At 51.3% G+C, this 23,989-nt stretch overlaps 1 protein-coding gene across 2 annotated transcripts in view; it reads right to left on the bottom strand.

Moving 5' to 3' along the window:
* Positions 1-10,203: 10,203 nt before the first annotated feature.
* The window catches only part of ZNF831 (zinc finger protein 831), an 86,351-nt gene continuing 72,565 nt past the window's right edge, over positions 10,204-23,989 (bottom strand). For both annotated transcript variants that reach the window (XM_053671344.1, XM_037153561.2), the window contains exons 5-6: positions 15,624-15,775; positions 10,204-15,286 (exon numbers count right to left, since the gene is read on the bottom strand). In XM_053671344.1, coding sequence (XP_053527319.1) covers positions 14,447-15,286; positions 15,624-15,775 — 992 coding nt within the window. In that variant the 3' untranslated portion in view covers positions 10,204-14,446. The remainder of the gene's footprint in view (positions 15,287-15,623; positions 15,776-23,989) is intronic.

Raw genomic sequence — 23,989 nt, 5'->3', positions numbered from 1 at the left:
GTAGTCAGTGGGGCCAAAGCAAAGGGGGTGGAGCAGGGACATAAAAGAAGATGAATGGATAAATGGATGGATGAATGAATGATGGGTGGGTGGTGGATGCCTGGATGGACAGATGGATGGATTAACAGAAGGTCAAGGGCTAGATGGGTGAATGGAGAGATAAACTGCAAGATAAAGCTAGCTGGTGGGGAGGACTAGTGGCCCGCCATGGCATACACAGCCCCAGCAGCAGGCGTCAGAGGCTGGCCCCAGCTGGCTCCATCATGAAGGGACTGATTAGAAGGACAGGTGGGAGATGGACCAGGGCCTTGTAAACTGCGTGGCCTCATGGAAACGTAAGACATCACTGTCACCCTGCTTTGGGACGATCCCTTGTGGTACTGATGATTTCTTGTATGGTAAAGACCTAGGCTTCTTCTGTGCTGAATTAGTAATTTGCCTATGCTAATGAAACAAAGAAATCCACTCGCCTGTGTCAAACAACAATCTCGTTTCTTCCCCTGAATTCTAGTGAGGCTGAGTTTTTTTGCTTTGGGGGTTTTGGGGGTCTTTTTTCTTTTAACTGGCAGATTGGGACAGGTGTGTTGTAAAGTCTGTAGAGAATTCCAGGTCCCCAAAGTAAATGGCCTGTGAATTTTTTTTTTTAAAGTATAAAAACTATTCCTCTGCTTTTGGAAGAACTCAGAGCGTCCCCTCAGCTGCAGGCCCTTCGAAGCCTCTACCCACCTTTCTGGTCAGAGTGGGAGCCACCTGTGCCAGGGTGACACGTTCTGCCCACCCCTTGCGTGTCCTGTTTCTTTGTTGTCCAAGAATGTGAGCGGTGGGCTCGGCCCCCACCCGGCAGGACAGGGGGCAGGGCTCCGCAGAGGGCCGGGGGTTTCCGCAGCTCTCCGGGCCACGGACAGGCCGGGCTCTGCCTCTGTGAGCAATTTCGAGTCCCCGCAGACGTGCCAGAACAACGGGGGCGGCTAAAGAATGTTCAGATCCTTAATGAGTCCTTTCCAAATCCTCTGACCTCAGTTCCAGTGAGTTCTCCCACACCATCCTCCCTCCGGCCGCTTCTCCGTGCACTGAGATGAACTGGCCCTGGGAGGGTGGGACAGAAGGATGTCCCAGCTGCTTACAGTTACCGAGAACAGCACACCCTGGGGGCAGACTGGCGGATTTAAAGGCCAGGTCTGCTGCTCCCTGCGGTGCGGCCTCCGGCAGGTTCCTTAACCTGCCTGCGCCTCACTTTCCAATCAGCGCAATGGGTGGGACAGCCGGGCTCCCCCGCCGGGGTTGTCGTGAAGCCGCAACAACTCACCTCCATGGTGCTCCGGGTGCGGGGCCGACGTCTGTCCTGGCTCCTCTCGTTTTCGCAAGGACACAAAGAGGCTTTTACGCTCCATCTCTGCGAGGAGCGCACACCGAGGGCTTCTCCTGAGACCACATGCAGTGCGGCCTGGAGACAGCTGTTGAAGAGAAGCTCAGAACGGAAAATAAAGCCTTGGTCCTCACCAAATGCTTGGTTTGGAAAACGCCGCTGTTTTTCACTTTAAAAAATTTGCAATGGGTTTATTATTGCTATTTTAAATGAATTAATAAATAACATTAAATGTTCTCCATGTTCCTTTACGACCCGCTAAATATTGATCGTTATTTTGCAGTAGGGATTCTGTAACAGGGCTCCTTAGAGCTGTCAACTGTTTTAAAGGTGACAAGGAGCCCTGACCCCAGAGCCACTATAAAATGGATGTGAAGCATGTGTGCAATGAGATAAACCCTGAAGGTGGTCCCTCCTGTCCCCACTGCGTGGAAGGGGAAACTGAGGCATGGAGAATAGCCATTCAGAGCACAGCCAGATGGAAGCCCAGGTGTGTCTGCTTCCCAAGCCTGTGCGAGCCCGACATTGAACTTGCTCTCATTCAGCCCTTCGTTTTATCTGGGGATGAGGTGACAGGGACTCAGCATATATCCAACACTCTGGAGAGAAAGGCTGTTTGAATGAATGAACGCTCCAGCTTACACAGAATAATGTACGTGGAAGGCCCTCGCCTGGGGCTAAAACACGCTTCGGGTCTGGACCTCTGAGCCCCGGTGTCCCGCACAGACCCCGCTTCCCATTACCTCCTCAATATGCAAATCAGCAAGCCCAGGTGAGTGTGCAGGCGGTTGAGGTCGGCTGGAATTCTCTTCTCCGGGAGCGCAAAGGACTTTCTTGATCAAGGAGATCATCATTCCTTCCTGGAATCAACCCCATCGCAAAAACCTTGTCTTTCATTTGAAAGCCAGAGAAAAACTCGATGCTTGCCAGAAGAGAAGCATTTGAACTTGGACACTGAAGCACTCACGTGAATTCAGAAAAGCCTCCCTGGGGTGCCCCTCACCTTATCTGACATTGGGGGAACTCTGGAGACACCGGTAAAGCCAGACACGACCAGCCCTCCTTCTCTCTGACTTTTGGGGTAGAAAACAGCCGAACCCAGCCAGAGGTACCGCATGTCCCAGGCGGGTCGGAAGCCTCTCCTGGCTGGAACGAGTGCAGGGCTCCCCTTTGAGGACTGTCCAGGTGGGGCCCTTGCAGACTGGGCTTCACCCCCGCCCGTGTGCAGGCCCCCGATTCTCTCTAACTAACCACATTATTTTTATGGGGCAACATGCCTGTCCATACCGGGGTGGCAGTGCCCCACCCACAGAAATTTTTTGTCCCTGGAAATGCACAGGTATGTAATCGAATGTCACATCTCCTTCCCCCTGGCACGCTGCCACCATGGCGGTCATTAATAATCTAGCTTGCCCACCCCCGGCTCCTGGGTCCGGGGGAGAAGCCGATTAGATGTCTACCCTTCCATTCCCTCCTGCTCCGAGGCGTATTACTTTATTCCGTCTGTCAGTCATTTCCAACAGCCCAGCCTTGAAATCAAAGGTCGGTCTGTGGGGTTTTGTCCTCCACCCGCCCTCCCGTGGGCTGGTTCTCCCCCAGATGAAATAGTGATGACATGCCCACAGCGAGGTTCTGAGTCCTCGTCCCAGGGCGTCCTTGCAAGTTCCCAGGTCCACGGGTTTCTCCTGGCGAAGGACAGCTGCCGCCCCAGCTCTCTGTTCACTTCTGTGGCAGACCCGTCCCCCTCGACGAGACCACAGTGGGACTCTCCTGGCCACGTGTGACAACTCAGCTGTCCCAGCTCAGGGGCGGTGGCAACCACTTCTGATCTCCCCCTGAACCCCCTTGGGGAACACTGAGCGTTGGGTCACCTGCACAGGGACGAGGCAGGCACCGGACAGACAGCTGGGACAAGCAGCCCATCTTTGTCATCAGGGGCTTCATGCCTCCTGCCCGTGAGCCACCAAGGAATTAAGATGTTAAATGTCCCTCATTCTCAACCGCTGCCTTCATTAAAGACCGACATGCACCTTCCAGTCCCAGCCTCCCAGCCCTGAAGCGCTATCTTCGGACACTTGGAAGTCAGTGCACATCGAAGTGCTTTGTTTTTGGATGGGGTCCCCTGTCGCACGTGGGCCATTGGTATAGGTACCAAATCGGCGTGGACCCCAGGATGGGCTGTTTAATTGGAGTATCTCTGCAGAGGAGAGCTCAGCTGCTAATTGAAAGGTTAAGCCTTTCAAACTTTAGATCTACGCTAAATACGGACTGAGGTTTGGGAGGGAGAAGAGAGCAGCTGGATCAGGGAGGCGTTCTGAGCAGATCCCGAGCAGGAGAGGAAACTGTCGTGGCCTCTGACCAAGAATCGGCTTGCTCTTCATCCACCGTTCGCTCTGGATGAAGTGGGCATGGGGGAGGGAGGGGAAGAGAGACAGAGACCGAAGCTGAGTCTAACCTTCTGGAATTTTCTCAGATCCCAGTCCATTTCAACTCTGTTCCTACATAATCCACAGAACTCCTTAATCCACAAGGCCCACGACGCCCAACACTGACTCAGGCATTTGGAATCTTCTGGGTGTTACAGCGACATTTGTTTTTCTTTTATCTTTTCGTCCAGATGAATGCAAAACTTAAAAAAAGTGTCAAACCGACTCCTCCTTCATCAGAGAGTTCAGGGATGGCAGCTCTGAAATCTTGGGGCTGGCCGGCCCTGGACAAGTCGCATTGGATGGCTTAGATTGTTCGGTGTGGGTGAGCGGCCGTGAAAATGATAACGGTTAACCTAATGGAGGTGCCCAACTGAGACGCTGCTCACGTCTGCGTGGAGCTCCTTCCCAAGCCTCCGTGACACAAACTATTTTAATCTGAGGCTCCGCCCATTCTCGAGAACAATGCCAACCTTGCAGGCAGAAGGATGCACTTGAATTTGAAGCCAGTTTCCAGTTTTCCAGTCCCGGGAGAACCTCCTTTCTGGGTCCACAAGCGCAGTGTGGATTTCTTGGTCGTCCTGTTGAAAGCGTACCCCCTAACTCTGCCCACCGAACCTTCTAGATCTGGCCCTCACCTGCTGCGCACTCACAGGTCCTGAGCACCCCACCCTGTCCCTGGGGCCACACCGTTGTCCTTTCATTTCTTCAGATCCAAGCCCCCTCTGCTGGGAACTCCCACTTCTCTCAGGCCCTAATTCACCCTCCAGAGTTCAGACTAAAGTTTCCCTGATTCTGTTGGTTCCCCAATTATTTTCTCTTTTCTGCCTCCTATGGCTCCTTTTCTCCATTTATTCCATGGTAAGTAAATAATTTGTATTATCTGGCAGATGGCGGATGTTCAATAAATATTGGCTGGAGGCGTGGAAGGATGGGGTGGGGGGAAGCTGGGTGTGCCCCCAGTGGGGCCTCATCACAGTGGGTTCTGTGCCATGCCACCAGCTCCCAGAGAGTGACCCCCAGCTGCTGGGGGCGCTGTTAGCAGCAGCCTTTGGCCATTGATCCCTTGGGAAAGTGCCTCGGCTGCCCAGCCGCCCCCTCCGAGGTCGACCGCTCCTCGGGGCATGCCCCGGGCCAGCCAAGGCTGCCGTGCATCCTGTGGAAGCTCAACCTCTCCCTCTGCCTCTCCTGCTTCCCTGGGGGGTCTTCACACAGGTGTGGACCCCAGGGCCTTCCAAACCAGCCTCCATTCACTACACTGCATCCCAGCGTCATCCTCCAGGAAAAGCCAGCCGGAGACTCTCACCAACCCCAGTCACCCAAGGCCCTCCCTGGGCAAATGGGTGTTCACTAAAGCCCAGGGCGGCATGGGGGGTGGGGGGGAGCACCAAGTGATATTTCCAGCTACTCATCTAAATGGAAACATAACAGTTTGGGGCCAAAACCTTAGAAGAAATGGCCTCTCTGGAACCATTGTTGGAATCAGCCATGAGACATCCCGAGGTTTCTTTTTCATGACTGAAGGTAACTTTTAAAGTAGAATAAGTCACAGAAAATATAGCCCAGTGCTTGGCAATGCCCAAGAATGAAAGCTTCTTTTTTTTTTCTTGTTCTCTTTTTCTCCCCCCTAAGAATTTAAAGCCAGAAAAAGATAATAAAACTAACACATTCAGCCCCATGCAGATTCCTCCAAACCGCTTGTTTTTAGCACAAAAGGGATAACTACTTGTGATGTATTTTTCCATTACTCTCTTTGTGCAGGAGGTTTTTAAATTAATTTATTCTCTCTCTGCATCAGGTTGTCTTGTAATTGAAGATGTGAAGGGTTCGTCTTCTAAAGGCTTTCTGGTGATGTCTTTTATGCTGCTAGCATCTTCTTTGTCTACGCCTGTGATCCCCGCCCAGTTGCCCATGAAACATCAACCCAAGCACATAAATTATGAGACCACATAGGCACGGCTCACATCTATTCGAGTCCCAATGTCTTACGAGAGACGTTTTCTTTGTGCAAAGCAAACACCATCAAACCTTGATTAAGTGGAAAATTTGGGGAATGGGATATAGTCTGGATAATTTTGTTTTCTGGGTCATTTCCAGTGAACCAGAAATCCATTGGTCTTCTTCAAACCCTGAGGAGGAAAACCTTATACAATGCATTGGTTGTTTTTTTTTTTAACAGTCTTAGCGAGAAAAGTAAAACAATGGAAAATTGCGGAGACACAATGTGGTCAAGTCAGGGCAAGAATGTTGGCCTCGGGGGCTAGAACCCTGGGCATCGGTCACAGCTGTGTCCCTGACTCAAGCCAGGACAAAATCCTCCGGTTCTCAGATTCCCCTTTAAAAATAACCAGCGCCGACCAACAGACGGAATCATTCCGGTCGGACCTGGAAGCTTCCTGGGGCCCAGGGTCCTTGTTTATTCCATTCATTCCACTCGGCTCTGGACGTCAAGGGAGATGGCGTGAGACTGTGGGTTGTATTTCCCCCTCGAAGTAAAATCTGATCTTCGGATCTATAAATATTTCTTGAATGTCCACTGGATATTCGTGCACCTGTTCACACAAACTTACCTTCTCATGTCCTAGTTCTTGCTTTTCAAGGTGGATTAAAGAGTGAAAAAAAGGGAGGCTCAGGGTCCACTGCATGTTGACTCCAGAGGTACGCCCTGACCGCGAAGTTCCGGTGTCTCACTGTCCAGAGAGAACTGGGACCTGGAGCCTGGACTCTCCTTTTCCTGCCCTGGCAAGGATTTCCCCTCCCTCCAGCCTCGTCGTCAGAAGGAGGACTGAGCTGTTCTAAGGTCCAAAAGACCGCAACCTCGTCTCCTTATTCCCCAGGTCTCACCCTCAGCACTGAGGCGTGGTGGACTGGATGCTTCTTTGTGGGGGCCGTCCTGGGCACCGTGGGAGGGTGGGTGGCGCCCCTGGCCTCTACCCACAATGACACCCTTCGCCCGAGCTGTAAAATCAAAACTGTCTCCAGACCTTGTCCGACAGCCCCTGGCAGGTCAGATCAGCCCCTTTCCAGGGCTGCAGCCTTTCAGGGCAAGCTCGAGTCTCTTTCCCGAGAAAAAGAACTCAGGACTGAAAGCATCAGGGAACCAAATATTTGAGAAATTAGATCGAAAACAGGGCCCACCTGGGCTCCCTTGCTGCTGTGGAATCCGAGAGGCATTCATTCCCTATGTGTCGAGGTGCCTGGAAATCTGCACACTGGGGCAGGGGGACCCCGAGGTCCCAGGCTAGGGCGGAGGGTGCGCTTACTGATGCTCCTCCCACTTCCACGCAAGGAGGACTCACGTTGTTGCTTGTCTCGGAGGAGATGGATCTTAATCCATAGGATGATTTCCCCTTCTCTACTAGCACCAGGTTTTTTTAAGTTTATTTTCATTTAATATTTTGAATTGGAGAATCTTTCTAACATCCCCTCAGCTTTCTTAGCTCTGGGCACTAGCTGATACCATAGTCTTCACGTGTTTGTTTGCTGGTGGATTCATGAATGGACGCCCCCACCCCCCAAATAAAAGCCCTGTGTGTCCTGTAAACCTTTTTTTGCTCCTATGCCTTCATGAGCCTGCAACATACTTAAGCACTTGATAAATGTTAGTTGAACGCATGGAATGGCAAACAAGGAAAATCATGGCTAAATTCTGAAGTTGGTGAACAGAAAGTTCTCTGGATGTCTTTGCTCCTCTCTGATAATGAAGTAGACCTTCCCGAGGAAAGGGTTGGGCCAGATTCCTCTTTTCAATTCGTCCTTTTCTCTCCTTGACCCCCCAGGGGCCATCTCCACAGGTCTATTTAGCGAACTTGCACTCTACCTGCTGCAGGCCAAGCGCTGTTGCAGGTGGGCCCCGCCTCCAAGGACATCCCTCCCGGGTCACATAGGTGAGCGTTTCATTTCCTGCATCACTGGCCCCACTCCACCCTGTTCTCGATTTTAACAAGAAGAGAACATTTTGGTGAGGGCCTGGGTGCACGTGTGCAAGCAAGTGTGCAGAGGAACGAACAGTCCTTAAAGTAAACATGTCTGAAACCGCAACACTACTCTATGGAATAAACAAGCCCGGCCATTGGCCTTCTGTTCTTCATGGAATCACGAGGCCTCATAGCAGCTGCACTGCAGTCCACTTCACCCAGTGCCCACACGGGAGACGACCGGATCCTCGGGGGGCCCAGAGGCAGGGCAGGGGCGCTATGCCCCTGATGCTGCACATAGAAAATCGCTCCTTCCCTCTAGGAATCCGTTCTCTCGTGCATTCGTGTGGAACACGCCACCCGGTTCTGGGCAGAAATCGTGAAGGGTGTCGCCTCTGGCCAGAGCTGAGGGAGACCGAAAGCAGATGTTGGCCACAGCTGGAGGCGGAGGTCTTGCACCACAGAGCGCATCCCTCTCTGTTCCTGGTCCAAAGACCGATGGGGTGTCGTCAGGCAGGAGGCTGGGAAGTTGTTCTCCGTGGTTGTCAGTTCAGCCAGATGCATTTGCTTTAAATTCAAAAGCATGGAAGCTGGTCCCTCAGTGGCACTGATGGCGCTGCTTGTGGCTGAGTGGGATTCCCTTGAGGTGCCTTCCCGGGGGTCGATTTGTACTCAACAAGCAGCCAACAAAACACCAAAAGTGTAGATATTTATGCAATAAGACATTCTGATTACTCCTTGGAGACCGAAACATGCAATAATTATTTGACTAGGAATGTTATTAACTCAACTGTGAGGTTTGGCTGAAGAAACTTAATAAACTTAAATCACGACTTCCAGTCATCAGGTCTGCTGCTTCGGAGGAGAAATGGGGAGACAGCTGTGCTGAACGGGACGTCGAATAACCAGGGAAACTCACAAGGTAGGTGCCTTTTAGAGCCACTCAGTGTTTGCCCCGGTTGTGGGGTGTACAATGGGGAGTGTTTATAAAGACAGTGTTTGACTGCTACATGGATGAACAATTGTTAAGAATTTTTTTCTACGAATGCATATACCTAACTACTCAATTAAGGCTGACATTTCACAGATATTATTACTTAGGGCAATAATAGCTTCATTAATGCAGAGATGATTTTGCCCTGGCCGGTGTGGCTCAATAGGCCGAGTGCTGGCCTGAGAACCGAAAGGTCACCAGTTCAATTCCCGGTCAGGGCACATGCCTGGATTGCAGGCCAGGTCCCCAGGTGGGGATGTGTGAGAGGCACCAATCAATGTATTTCTGACACATTGATGTTTCTTTCCTTCTCTCCCTTTCTTCTCCTCTCGCTAAATAAATAAAATCTTTTTAAAAAACAGATGATTTAAATAAACGTATTAAGCAAATAATATGCCCACATGTGGACACAGATGATGAAAAGCATTACAATGGTTCTCAAATGGCTGAAATTTGGAAATGATGAATTAATTTATTACTATTAGAGTCCGATGAGTTAGGGAAAATGCTATTAAGATCCCTCAATTAGTAGAGCTGTTCTTTCCATGTTTCCGTTCCCAGTTTCCCCCACAAGACCTTGTGTCCCCATTGACTTCAAGTGCCTTCAAGATGTTATATGAAATGTTAAAGGGACTTATCTAAGAAAAAGAAGTTAAAAAAATATGAACAGTGAAAGGACAGCAAACTCACAGTTATTAACAACCACACCTAAAACAAAAGCAAACTAAAAGGACAGCTAGATCAGGAGCAGAAACATAGAAATGAAGATCTCAAGGAGGGTTAGCAACAGGGGAGTGGGAGGAGGAGAAGGGGAAAGAAGGTACAGAAAATAAGTAGCATAGACAGTAGGTAGAAAATTGATGGGGGGGGCAAGAATAGTATGGGAAATATAGAATCTAAAGAACTTGAGACACATGGTCATAAACTAAAGGGGGGGGTAATGGTGGGGACGGGGGTTAGGGTGGAGGGGAATGAAGGGGGGCATAGAACAACTGTAATGGCATAATCAATAAAAAATTAATTAAAAAAAAAAGATGTATAGATGGAGAAGAAGAATATTGTGCAGGTGTATAAAACAGGCACACTTATCCTTACAAAGAGCACATGAATTATCTTCATAAGGAGATATTGTTTTGAATTAAGGGCGTCTTCTCTGTCAGTGAATAACATTAACTACCCAGGAAACCTCAACTTAAAGGGGGAGAGTTTGGGATTATTGCTCCGGGGACAGGGCCTTCCCACAGCCTCCACATTCAGCTACATTTTTAAGGAATGAACTCTAAAATATGGCAGACAGTAATAAGTGAGACACTCGGGAAAAGGAAGCAGCCCGAGGAAATGTGACCCTTTGCCATCGCCTCCTCCTTCCGTTGAATGGAATGGGCTACCAATATGGCGGACGGGATGTCCAGTACTGGGGACTAATCAGATATCCAACTCGTACGGGACATTGCTTCGGGTATGTCTGGTTCAAACATTAACAAATCACCCTAGACACTCTCATTTTCAGTTTTATTTTTATCAAAACAAAATAATTTAACCATAGAAAGAAGGAAGGAAGTTTCAACAAACAATCAAGAAGCCAACCACTTCCCTGATTATGAATAATCGATAGAGCAGCAAGCTCTGAACAGCTGAGCGCACACACAGGATGTGAGTCATCCCGGAGGGCTGCGAGGGACGGGGGCTGACAGCATCCCTGGCTGCTCCTCTCCCCGTGGTGAGGCGTCACGCTCAAAGAAATGTCCCCATACTTCTTCAGATCAAATTACATCTGGTCCCACATCAGTAAAAAGCATGGGTAGAGAGACTGGCTCAGGGAACAAGCCTGGCTCACAAGATCTGCTGGGTCCTGACACCTCTATCTGATGAGTTAGGAAAGACCAGGGCGAGATATTGTGCTTAAGAGTAGAGAGATATAGTGTTTCCAAAGCCCGAGAGTGTCCCTCACAAGAGAGGTGGGGATCACAGCTGGACTGAACAAAAACACCCACGCCGCGCTTGCCACCGTGGCAGGAGCGCGATCGCCCATCTTTGCCTCACCGAGTGAAATCCCGTCTGGGGAGGCAAGCAGCTGAGCAGGCTGTTGATCATGACGGTTTCCCTCACTATAAAAATCTTGTGCAAAAGGCAAATATCTATGCTGGGGGGAAAAAATAAAAGAATGTGATTATTCTCAGCAATGCACAGAAAGTCAAGGAAAAAGTCTGTGGCCTGAGGCTGCCCGCCGTTCCCCTTGGGTGCCAAGAACCGGGGTTGCCACACATTTTTGCAACACATATCCTCCCATAACGGAGGAGGGACTTTTGAAAGGGGGCACTCACCTTGCCCCCAGACACCCACCATGCTACGGGCAAGGTTTTGATTAGAATCCAGAGGCCCTCGGCCCCTCTTTATTTTCACTTTTTGGTAAATGAACCACAGGTTCTGCTGGGTCATGGATTAAAGGGACGTGGGCTTCGTGCAGAATCTCAGGGTTATACCTAACAGGGTGGATGAATTGCACTCCATCACGCCTTCCGGCAAGGAGGGTTCGAGCTGTCCATCAAAGGCCACGTGACTTTCGGAAACCTCTCCACCCCAAGGGCAGATGGGAGACCTCTTTCCTCCACGCACCTCCAACAAGCAAGATCTGGCCAGGTGCGGGCACGGCGGGAGAAATAAACCTCGCAGGGAGTCTTGAGCATCTTAGTACTTGTCTACTTTGCCCCCCAAAATCGCCAAGGTTTCCAAGTGACCCTTTGTCTGAGTTCATGCCAGCACCCCTGGATTTCTTCTCTGTGAAGGAAACTGAGGCACCAGGGCTAAGACCCTTACCCAAAGGTGCAATACAATTAATCCCACTGGGAAGAGCGGGGGTTGGGGGCTTGATCTTTCAACTCTGTTTGGCCTTGTTCTAAATTAGATTGGTGGTTTTTTAACTGGCACACAGACATGCGTACAGCATATAAAACTGTAGCTATTATTAACTGATAATGTTGAAGTTTATTTTTGCTAACCCGAACTGGGTTATATGTCACTGATGTTATCCTTAAAATGTATCCCTGGGATTGCCTTCTGCTTTAAGAAAACCCATAGGAAATGAAGATTTATCAACATCGGAGACTGTTGCTTTACAAAAGGCTTCATCACTGAAAAAAAAAAATCTTTACCTTAGGATGATTTCCAACAGCCAGCTACTCTAGGGTCGTTCAAACTACATTTTTTGTTTATTTTTAAAGCCACCGAAATACAGCTTTGCACCAGTTTGCATGGATGTAAAGTAAGGTACACTTTGCTTTTATCGGTCACTGGCTAAATGACCGGCTAAGACAGGATGGTGTGTCCACCTGCTCCCCTCTATGAGAAACACAGGGAGTGAGAGTCAAACTCAACTTTCCATCATATTTCATCGGGGTTGGGAGGTGCCCACCCAAAGCAGTAGCTCACAGAAGGACAGAGGTTCCGTCACCATGCCCGGGCCGGTGCCAGTGGGGCTGACTTGCTGACTGAGGCCCAGTAGACCAGGTGACTGCTCGGCCACCACCCAGGAGGGGAGAATCTGGAAGACTGTTCTCCCCGAGTCAGTGCCTCCCAAGACAAGGTGGCAAGTTCAGCCTGTGGACATACCGTCTTCCATTCACATAGTAGCGTTCTGGGTATTTTTTTTAATTTTCTGAATTATGAACCAACATCAATAAACTGCATGACTATGCCCCCAAATCTGGAACTCTGGGGGAAAAATCAGGGCAGCACCTCTGAGCTCAAGTTCTTCATGGGAATAATTGGCTGAAGGTGTTTTGGTTGTGGTTCCCCTCCCAAACTTCTTGGGTGCAAGATCTCTCCCCGTGGGCACCACCCCCAAGCCACAAAAGCCTCCTACATCAAGAAGACGGCAGCGTATGCTTCCTCACAAGGATGGGAGCCTGCAGGCATACTGAGCTCACCTGCTCCTTTGGAGAAACCAAGGCACAGACAGGGCGTACGCCTTAACCAAGATTTCCCAGCGGGTGAAGGGTAAGGTCAGACCTTGACTCTTCCTCTGCACAGGACTGGGACCACTTCCCCAGACAGCCTCTCTCATCAAGGTAGCAGGGTCCATTCGAAGGGTCGGTAACCACCACAACACTTTCGTTTGGTTCAGAAAGTACAGAAAGTAAATACCTAACATTCTTCTTACCCTCCCTTCTCCTGTATTTCTTGGCTGGGCTCGAAACCACTGCGGCATTTATGAGCTCAGGTAAAATGACCACAGACACAGTCTGAGTCCTCAGGGGAAGCTAACTGGCCCCTCATTCAAGTTTTCTATCAATCAATCACCCTAAAACCAGAAGATTCACATGAAGTTACATGAAAAGCAACCCCATTTTCTGTCGCAGGCAAAGACACACTGAAGTGTGTTCGTAGGTGTGAGATGTTTTGCATCCTGCCTTTGAAATACAAGCTGTGCCCAGACCACGCTTCCACCAAGGGTAAGCCCAGAGAGCTCAGCTGTAAATTTCGGAGCCCACAAAATCGTACCAACACCAAGTTCAACATGTTATTGAAATGCAGCAGCGTCAGTCTCCTGAAGTTCTTCCTCCGCCATCGAAGGAGGAGAAACAGGCAGGACGCCTGAGGCTTTGCTCACCGGGCTGCAGATGCAGAGCAACTATTCTGTTCTGCACAGGGGTGTGCCAGCTTGAAACACTGGGGGATTGTGTGTGTGTGTGTGTGTGTGTGTGTGTGTGTGCTGTTCTGACTTGCACAATACAGAGGCTGATTTAATTTGACAGCAAAGTAACACCAAGCCCCCAAAATAAAATTACTGAGATGTAAAACAGCGTCAAAACTCCAATTAGTTTTGTATCCTTGAAGCTTCGGGAGGAAACCAAAAGGCCCCCGTCACGATGAGCAGGCATCAATTTAAGCTGCAGCGATTACTAAAATGTAACCCTCTAATTGAAGTTGCTCAGAGCACAATATGACAAAGAGCATCAGAGGAAAATAAGTGAATTTTTCCCCCTCAGAAAAAATGACTCATTCCAGAGACTGTGCTATTAACTTTTAACACAGCATTCCTTTGCAAGAGCTGGGAAAACCGAGGGCTTCAGAGGTCTTGACGGAAGAGGCACCGGGCACGAGATGGGACAGCCTGTGTCTCTGACTCTCACGGAGCGCCGGCCGTTGGTGTGCCATGGAAGTGTCATCAGCGTCCCACCAGATGACACACATCTGGAAGCATATTTACAGCTCCGGTAGAAGAGAAAAATCATCCTGACCAAACTTCAGTTTTTGCACAAATCTGAATTCTGTCTCCAGTGTGCACTGCAGTGACTTGGTGCCCCATTCATGCCCCACTCTCCCAACTAAGCCTCGGGCGCCCACCCGCAGTCCACTAATCAGGAGGTCAGTTGCCTGGACTCAATCAGACCCATGTGTTGATACGTGGGCCGGTCACGGCTCTCGGGGATAAAGCCACTTCACGGAGGAGGCTGTGGTGGACGGAGCCAAAGGACACCACTGGGGGTCCAGCCACAGTCACTGTGTGTCGAGCATTCTTAGACTTGCTTCATGTCACCTCTGCCCTGCCGTGGACACCAGTGGGACGCTGGTGAAGCTGAGTCAGGGGTTCGAAGCTGGTTGGGGACGTCTTGGAAAGAGCCCCAAATGGCTTTCCGATCTCTAGGTGCCGCGTGGTGGGGGTTCGGGTGTCCTGCCAGGTTGGCATTCACTGGGGCGCATCGGCCACCTCTGGCCACTGACGCCGTCTTTCCTGGGGGCTTCAGATCTCTATCACAAGCCGGTCTTCATCGTCACTGCTGCTGTCGCTGAACTCCACTCGGCTTTGCTTCCTCATCCCTTCCAAACTCCTTTTCTTGATTGTTTTCGAAGGGGCCTGTGGGACTTCCGTGGACGGCCCCGGCTTAGAAGGAACCACACAATCCTTCAGAGCCGCGAATCCAGATTCTTGGCACGTCTCACTGTTCTTTCCCAAGGGAGGGCCGGGGGCGAGCATCTCCCCACACCCAGGCTGCCCCCCGGAAGAGAAAGGCGCCTTGGGTCTCTCTTCCTCTTGGCGGGAGCCTGGTCCTGAAGCTGATATTTCAGGGTGAGTTTTTCCAGGTGGCCTCGCTGGGACCGTACCTGAGAGTCTCTGCCCCGGGCAGGGTTTCCCCGGCAGGAGTGACGGTGACGTGCCCTGTGCTGCAGCTTGTCTGTCCGGGGAGCTGCCGTGTGTCACTGTCTCCCCTGAAGCTCGGTCCTGCTCCTGTGGCTCTGCACAGTGACTTCCCACGGTTGCGTGACCTCCTCTTGCCCCCAGGGAAGTGCAGACGGTGGCCACAGAGGTGGCAACGTCTTGGCGGAGAGAGTTTCCTTTGGACTCAAATGATGAAGGGTCTCGAGCATCTGAGACCACGCACAGTTTGGGATCTGCCAGCACTTGCTCCTGGGGAGGCGGCTGCTGAGTCTCAAGAAATCCCACGCCGAGACCTGTGCCGTGGGACGGAAGGCTGTTCCTGGCCGCTTGTATGTAGGAGTCAGGTGGCAGCGACAACCCCGAGCTGACCGAAGTGTCCTGAGGACAACAGTCGCCGGGCTCGCCGGCAGACAGAATCGCATCCTGTAACAAAATGCAAAGGACAATATACGAGGGGGAAAGGTTAATTGGCACAAAAAACTTAGGTTGGAAACCAGGGTCCTCAATGAAAACAAGGTCTGGAGACTCTGAATGACTCTTTCCCGAGCGTGCACTTCTATCTCATGGTCTCCGTCGGTTTCCGCTAACAACTAATCGGGGCATGAAGGCGAGTCTTGGTCCCGGTCAACACGAGATCGCCGGGTGTTCTCAGCTGGCTTCCCAACCAGTCCTGAGCACACGGAACACCACCGACAAGGAGCACAGAGCCAGGAACCCAGACGACGGATGGGCCGGGACACGCCCAAATCATAATGCCCACCTGCACCGCTAACGGGTCCCTGTCCGTCGGCCTTGCGCTGGGGGGGCCGCCTCCGGCAGTTGGCCTGCAGTCTTCCTCCTCCTTCTCTCCCTTCCCGCAACCAGCAGGCGAGGCTGAGGGGGCTCGAGATGGCTCCTCTTGCAGACTCAGCCCTGAAAGTGGGGAGGCACAGTGAGACACACCTGAAGCCATATAATCAGCAAACCGCGATTTCCTAGGGGTTTACCTGTGTCTTAACGACCAGCCCTGAGATCATTCGCTCTGGGTGCAAGAGGCGCATCGGGAAAATCAATGGACTTTGGACCCTTTCCTGTGGCCAAATACCACGTCTCCCTGTTGCTAAGACCAGGAAAGGAGTGGCAAAAACCAACACCCAAAGACAGAAAAATCCCTCAATTACTTATATTTTTAAAAAATCTCTTCTGCAGCCTTTTCTCGTCAGAGCCACGCTCCTAGCCACCTGTGTGAGTTTGAGACCAGCCTGAATTCTCTGGCCATTCATTCAGGCCGGAGGTGGACACAGAAGCTCCCCCTGCGTCATGGCGACGTCATCAGAGCTCAGGGCAGCAGGTGCCAGGTGAGCCCAGCTTTGCGTCTCTGTTGTTTGTGGTGGTTGTTGTTTCATGTTGGGGGTTTGAGGGGAAAAGGGGAGACAAAGGCGTGACATTAATAACACCCACCCAGCAGCCCCGCCCTGGAACACAGGCCCAAAGCACCCCAGAAATGCCCCCCAGGATAGAGGACACCCTGAGTGAAGATCAGAAAAACATCCCGGAATGGCTGTGTCGCCAGAGAAAAGCATTCGGCTTCCTTTTAAAGTTGCTTTTAGTTTGATTAGAGTGACAAATGCAAGGACTTTTTAAAAGTCAAACCTTTCTACTTATCAAGAAAAACAGCGACACCTGCCCACCCACTCCCGGTTTCCCGCCTTGGGTTCTTTTCCTATGTATCTCCTTCCCTCCGGAAAACAGGGGACTAGCACTATTCCTGGTCTACCTCACTTTGGTTTTGGCTGTTTTTTTGTTTTGTTTTTTCCAGTTTGGACGCTAGTCCATGACTTCTGTGGGGGAGAGGAAGGCTTGGGGTGAGTGAGCGCCCCTTACCCACAGCCCTCGTCCCCTCACGGGCATGTGCACTGCCCAGCCCTCTCTGTTCTCAGCAGTAACATGAACACGGTCATGACCTTCTAGGGACATTCAGTGTTTGCGTTCGTGTGTCCAGGAACGTGCTTGTCATGCCTGAGCCACACGGCGTACCACGGCGGCACCGCCTTTCTTGCCCGCCCGGTTTTTCCTGGAGTTCAGCGTTACTTTGCTTTTCTTCCTTTGCTTAGTTGTCTATGAATTTACTACTGAAATCATCCTCCAATCTCCTATCCTGTGGTCTAAGGTTTCATTTCATTTTCTTAGATCTCTCATGAAACTTTCCTCTCTTTACAAATAAAAATTATTGAGCTGATTGGGGTGACAATGGTTAATAAAATCATACAGGTTTTGGGCAAACAAGTCTCTAGGATGGCGTCTGTCTACAACTCATGGTGTGTCCGCCGCCCCAAATCAAGTCTCCTCCCGTCACCCCACATACCCGAGCCCTCCCCTACCTCCCTCGCCCCTTTCCCTCAGGCCCCCCCACAGCTGTATCGGCTGCTGACCGCCACTCGGGAACCCCTCCCATCTGCTCCCCGGCTGCTGCCCCTGGGCCTCCCCCTCCCACTCCCGCCCCTGGTTCCGGGACCCTCAGGGTTCTTTTGGTTTCCTCTCTCACTTTCCTAATGCGAAACTCCTGGCCGCTTCGTGAGAAAGGATGCGTGAAATAAAGTGGCTTAGACCCCAACTGGCTGCTGGACTGAGTGGAACATTCTGAATTAGGATTTATTTTCCTTCGGAATAGCAGCCGGGGCCCACTCCGTTCTAGCCGCTGAGAAGTCTGGAGCCAACGTGACTTATGATTCACGAGCCTCCGGACGATCCCTTTGTATGTTGCTCTCTGTCTCTGAAATTCCCCAGGCTCTTCATTGTCTCCTTGTCACCATGGTCCTGATCTATTTGTCTTCATTGTCTGGGCCCTGGTGCGGCCTTTTGATTCAGTCTTAGGAAACTCTCTTATTTCTTTGATTTTTCCCCCCTTATGTTTTGTCTTTTCACTCTCTCTATGAGGCTATTGGACCTCCTGGTCTAATCCTCTATATTTCTTACCTTTTCTCTTCTATTTTCTACTTCTTTGTTTATTTTTTTTTTTATTTTACTTTTGGGAGAATTCTTTCCATTTTCTATCCCAACTTCTATGTGTCTATTTCTGCTATCGTGGTTTTCACTCCTAAGTGCCCACTATTACTATTAATTATTATTGTTGTTATTCCTTTGTCATAGCATCCTGCTATTATTTCATGGCTCCGCCAGCTTCTCTCATATCTCTGTTAACATTATCCATAATAATTTGTTGTTATCGCTAAAGTTTGTCTCTCCCTACACAGTCTCTCTCTCTGCCAAGTTCCTTTGCTTCTGATTCCTTTTCTTCTTCCATAGTAAAGATTTTCCTGAGGCAGTCGGCAGTCTGAGCTATCCATCCACACTTAAGAAATGGGCACAAAAACGCGGGTGGGCAGCTCCTTACAAGGGCAGCTTGCCAACCGCAGGCCGCCCGCTGGGCTCTCTGGTCTCCCTGTCCAAGTGGCACGCCCCGGAGTCATTCTCTGTAGGTCCCCACACAGGCTGGTGGCTTCTCTGAGGACCCTGTAGGCTGCTGGCTGGAAGGATGGCATTCCGGCCTTGAACTGGGGACGAGGTGGGGGACTCGATGTGCAGCATCAGCGATTGGGTTAAACCCTCTGTTTTCAATGGAGTCCCCTCGCTCCCTGCTGACGTAACTGTGCCCGGTGTCCCTGGCATCTTGTACCCGCTCCAAAGACTAAGCCCCCAGTATTCTGCTGGGGGCGGGGAGGGGGGCGAGGGAAGGGACCAGGCTGTGAGAAGCAGGGATGGCTTAGGAGGTCTGCCTGCTGCTTAGTCTTCCATCCAGTCTTTCTGGGCTCAGCCCCATACATCTCTTGAGTTTTTAAGGTCTTACCCACTGCTGAATCGGGACCCTCTGGCATCCCCTAAATCGGTGGCTCTCGGGCTCCGCGTTCCATCCCCACAGCGGCGGCACCATTTCCTCTGCCATTTTGTCCTTGGGGGCCGGAGCATCCCAAACACGTTTCTTTACTAATTTGTCCCAGATTTTTCGAGGAAATTGGAGGCAAATGAACGTGTTCTGTCCTTCATCTTGAACCAAAAGGACAAGCCTACTCAGGGGGCAGGGTGCTGGATTACCAAGTACACTAATCCTGAGCAAATCAGCAAGTGCAACGTCTTGGGAACAGAAGCAATGATTTTCCCTTTAATACAACCTTCAGTTGAGCACCAGCATCTCGGAGTTGTCCGATGATGCAGAACCAAGCCATTGGCTTAACATGCAGAGCCCGAGGCCCCTCCCTCCATGACCGGCCACAGCGCCCAGCCCTGAGGCATCAGAGAACCAGACAAAGGTGCCAGGCCCTCAGGAGCTCTGTCCCAAGAGGGAGAGAAACAGAGACAAACAGACGATGCAGATGAGATCGGTTCGGGCTTGACAGGGGCCATGCAGGAAATGAACTTACCAGAGAGTAACGGTAAACAGGCGATGATGACAATAAACAGGGGAAGAGAGAGAAATGATCAAAGGCGTAATGCAGAGAGTAATGCCACATTACAGGGAGCAGTGGCGGGTAACTGATTCACGGGACTGAGGAAGGCCTCGCCCACAGAGGCCGTTCCAGGTGAAGAAAGAACAGGTGCAAAGGCCCTGGGGTGGGAAGAAGCGTGGGAGGAAGGAGCCAGTGCAGCCATCGGGGAAGGAGGGTGCTGAGCAGGGCCGAGGTCATGGGATGGCGGGGAAGCCCACAGGGGCTCGGACCTTGCAGGGGGCAGGCCAGAGACCGAAAGGGGTGTAGGTCTTAGTCGTTGTGCAGAAACTGGTGTTTTCAGCTGGGTCCCACATCTTTAAAGGAGCAGGCCACAACTACTCCTTAGTTAGCAGAGACTCACTTTGGGAGAGAGGGGATAGAGGCAGGAAACCGGGTTACAAGATCAGCCGGGATCAGGGGAGATGGCTTGTCCAGGGCGGAGCAAGTCACGTGGATGACAATGGAGAGACCGAAGGCGTGTCCGCCCCCGCCCCAGGAAAAATCACCCAGAGATGATCCCGATGATCAAGGCTTCACGAGCCCCAGCGTCTGCCAAGCGCCTCCCTCTAAGTGGATTAAACCGTGTCCCACGGTGACAAAACAACCAGGCAATTCATTGAATTCAGTGGGGCAAAACCAATTATGGGAGAGGAAATAATCAGATTGGCCCAAAGTCCTCCCAGGTTTGGGCTCTTTAAGCCGAGCAGAAAGGCCAAGTGCGCCGTGACCAACGACTTCTGACTCAGCTGAGGAAGCCAGGGGAGCAAAGCCATTGATTTCACTGGCTCCCAACCCACCATCTACGGGACAAAGTGAGTTACCTTTTCTAATTGTGACGTCACATTTCGAGTGATGTCACCGAAGTGAGCTAAATGCATTTGGTCGCTGGAAGAAGGATGCTCCTGTGCTTTTAATGAACGGCCCTTTCCAAGCAGCGAGTCGGTCCAACACTAAGGCGCAGGGTGTGGTCCTGTGTGGGCTTCTGCATCGCGTGGGAACCCCTTCCCACGTCTTCAGAAACCTCAGGCGTTTCCATCACGCAATCTTCCGAAATCCCACCACCCTCTCCCGAGGAGGTGCATCTGGACCACCCATCTCTCACCCCAGCTCTGTGAGCTGTCCTGCCCTCCCCCACCACCCGATGAAAGGCTGCGTTTTTAGTGATTCCCCTCAGAAATAATTGCCCAACCATGTGTAGAGAGGGAGGGATTTCTTAAAGTGTCATAACAAATCTAAATTTAGCCTCTGGAACAGGCTTATAGGAAACCGTAAAATAAGCAGAACGACGATGGAGTGAAAGAACACCACGGTGAAACACAGGACGCGCATGTCTCTACCTGTCTCTGGCCCACCTGCCCCGGTCTTGCTAACTCTTCGCCAGATTAGAATGCTGCCTGATAGACACATTGCTCTACCATCATTATCTGAGAGTGTAAGTGACTCAATACATTTCTTTCAGTTGCCCCAATACACCAAGAAAGGACCGCATTTGTCCGGAGCCCAAAGAGTGGTGAGCCGTCAGGACGGGGTAAAAACCAATGCACCATGCAGGCCTTCAAAGCAAGCAAGAATAAGCAAGAACGCCAGCACCCTCTCCTCTGAGCTAATGTGAGATGAAGTTGCCCAGAAGCACCCTCAAAATGGAAGGAGGCACAGTGTTCCAGCAAACAGAGTCTGCCGTGACTCCGGGAAATCCGGCGGCGCTCGGAAAGTCATCGGTGCATGGGCAGTGATTTGTTCATTTAGTCAAAAGTTCTCCAAGCCTGTTTTGGGTTTTTTGCAGCCCATATTACTGAACCTAAATATTTCTTGAGCTGATGTTTAGTGAGCCTCAGGTCCGGCCCACACTCTGAGCTGCCTGCAGGCACCATGCTCAGGGCCAGACGAGAAAGACGTCCGCCAGGACCTTAAGGTCAAAGGTGAGGGGGGAGGGGGATTCAGTCCTCAGATAAGTACAAATGATGTCACCAAGCCAACATAGTCAGCACTATGACAGAAAAAGCAGAGGCCGCTATGAGATGGTCACACGGGGCCCTAGCGCCGCCGATACCCATGGTAAAGAGTAAAACCGCACGTACCGCAAAATCGTTCTGACACGGAACTTGCTTTGGCTGGTTTTCTCTCTAAGAACTTTGAATCATTCATTCATGTAATTATGCAAGCAATATATGTATTTTTACGTTTCTGTTGCAAGCCAGGCATGGTACTTCAGTAGAACCCAAACTAAAGAAGAACCAACTTTAACAGGCACTTCTGCTGTTAAACTAAATGCCTTTAATCAGAAAACGACCAGGAGTGTGCATTCGGCCGACCCAGAGAGGCGGCCTCAGACCCGGGGGGCAGTGCGGTGGACCTCCGGACCCGGACGGCAAACGCACTCACCGCCCCAGCCTCAGGCATCGCTGCACTCTCCTAATGCTCTCTTTTGAAAAAGTTTGCCTCCCAGTCGTTGCAAAAGAATCTTTCATTGCGGAGACCACTTTCTTGGCTGTTTTCGTCCCTTTTCTGTGTCTTTAATGAAAGACGGCCAGGGCGAGAACCTGCTCACACAGACACGCTTGGAAGGCAAGGTGCTGCTCAAAATCGTGCCCCCGGTTAAAATTGTTACCCTGTTCCGGCCACGCGAGCACGGCTTCAAAATACGGAGCAGGCTCAGGATTAGGGAATCCTGGGAGGGAAAGGGAAGGCGATAAGAAGAACTGACGGAGCCGAGTCCGATGCCGAGACGCAGCCCCGCAAATCCGCCTGTCACCATCTGAGAAGTCTCTCGTGGCTAAATGAAAACCGTGTGCGGGTCTCTTCCCCGGGACGTAATTGATACACTTGCCACAGTGTCTCCTCTTTCCTCAAGATTTACACTCGAAAATGAAGGAGAAATTATTCTGTTTCAGCAATTTCAGAGCACTGTGACTTAACTAATAGCTTTAGGGGAAGAATGAATACTTCTCTATTAATGCTAATAGAGGAGATGTCGGAAAGCCATCAGCTCCTGTCAGAGACTCGAGAGGGCCGACGCGGAGAAGAGCCCGGGGAGCCCCCCGCCCCAACCTCCAGACTCCCAGGAACTTTCTGGGGAGAGCAGGGAGGCAGAGCTTAGCTGGCCTGGAGCCTGGGATGAAAAGCAAAGGAAGCTCCTGGAGAAACCCGGGGACTCGGGCAGCACCCACCTCCGTCCCAGGGATGGACTGCAGCCCCTGCCTGCAGGACCTGGAAATTGCACCTTTTCTGCACGTGGAAGGAGGTAAAGCTCGTACTTCAGAAACCACCTGTAATCTAATCTCAGCCATCTCCACATTTCTGTTCCTGAGATCAAAGTGGTTTGATCAGACGGTCCCCCCAAACTCAGTGAACGGGGCTGGTCTGAAGCGTATCGGGGACTTTCACGCTTGGCCATGTACAGAGTTCAACTCTGTTTCTTCGTAAGGAGAAACGGGGGTCTGTGGCATAAACAGAAATCATGAAAACGGCCCGGGGACACTCGGGAACGTTCCCTTGAAACCCAGTCAGGAAAGTGGATTGTCTGGAAGTGTTCAGACCAGTGGTTCTCAGCCAAGGTGATGCCCGGAGACTTTTGATTGTCCTGACTTGGGAAGCAGGCAGCCTCTGGTGGCAGGGAGCCGGGGATGCCACCCAGCATCCGACATTGCACCCGACTGAGCGCGATCCAGCTCCCAAGTCAGCAGGGCTGCAGCAGAGAAACCCCGGTTTGAACCGAGAACCCAGACACAAGTGCGACAGGGGCCAGGCACAAACCACAAACGAGGGAGGTAATTTCCTGGTGGGGGGGGCTGCCACGGACACAGCGCATGACCCAGGGCGCAGCTGACGCTCGGCTCCTGCCGACGGAGCCCAGGACAGACCAGGGGCCAGTTTGCCAGAGCTGTCCACGTTCCCCGAGAAACCCAAGTCCAGATTCCGTGTGTTTTCAAACCCCAATAAAGCTAGTTTTTAAACAATAACACTGCTCACCAGCATGGATGTGTGTCTGTGGCCGGGATGTGGCCGAGGTGGGCCCGCGGTTGACCCTTAGTTAGTTAAGACTCTCAGTGAATGGACTCGGAAGGGGAGGCTATAGGCTTCACGCAGGCTCTCCTCTTTTGCTGAAGCAACGTTTCTTTAAAAAAATACAGTTAAAGCCCTGGCTGGTGTGGCTCAGTGGATGAGCCCAGGCTGTGAACCAAAGGGTCACGGTTCGATTCCCGGTCAGGGTTTATGCCTGGGTTGCGGGCCAGGTCCCCAGTAGGGGCCATATGAGAAGCAACCACACATGGATGTTTCTCTCCCTCTCTTTCTCCTTCCCTTCCCCTCTCTCTAAAAATAAAAAAATAAAATAAAAAATTTTAAAAAATGCTGTTAAAAGATATGTATGGGGAAGAGAACCTATTTTTCCAAAGCGCTTTGGTGGTAGCTTATAAAATGAAATCCACAGCAGCCACGGGCACCCAGGACGTGGATCCAGCAGTGGCTCCGTGGGAAACTGAGCAGGGGTGTCTCCTGCAGCGGCGGCTGAGGACGGTCCGTCAGCAGGGGCAGAGCTGGCCGAGCAGACGGGGAGGAGCAGCTCCCCGCGAGACCTCCCGCCGCTCCCGAAGCCATCCATTTCTCTCTTTGTAGCCTCGGCCTGGAGTTGTGCACAAGGTATATAAGAAGGAAAGGGTTGTAG

This window comes from Artibeus jamaicensis, unplaced genomic scaffold (genome assembly GCF_021234435.1).
Source record: "Artibeus jamaicensis isolate MK-2021 breed Jamaican fruit bat unplaced genomic scaffold, CSHL_Jam_final contig_685, whole genome shotgun sequence".
NCBI classification, from domain to species: Eukaryota; Metazoa; Chordata; class Mammalia; order Chiroptera; family Phyllostomidae; genus Artibeus; species Artibeus jamaicensis.
This window is presented reverse-complemented; position numbering and strand designations above follow the sequence as displayed.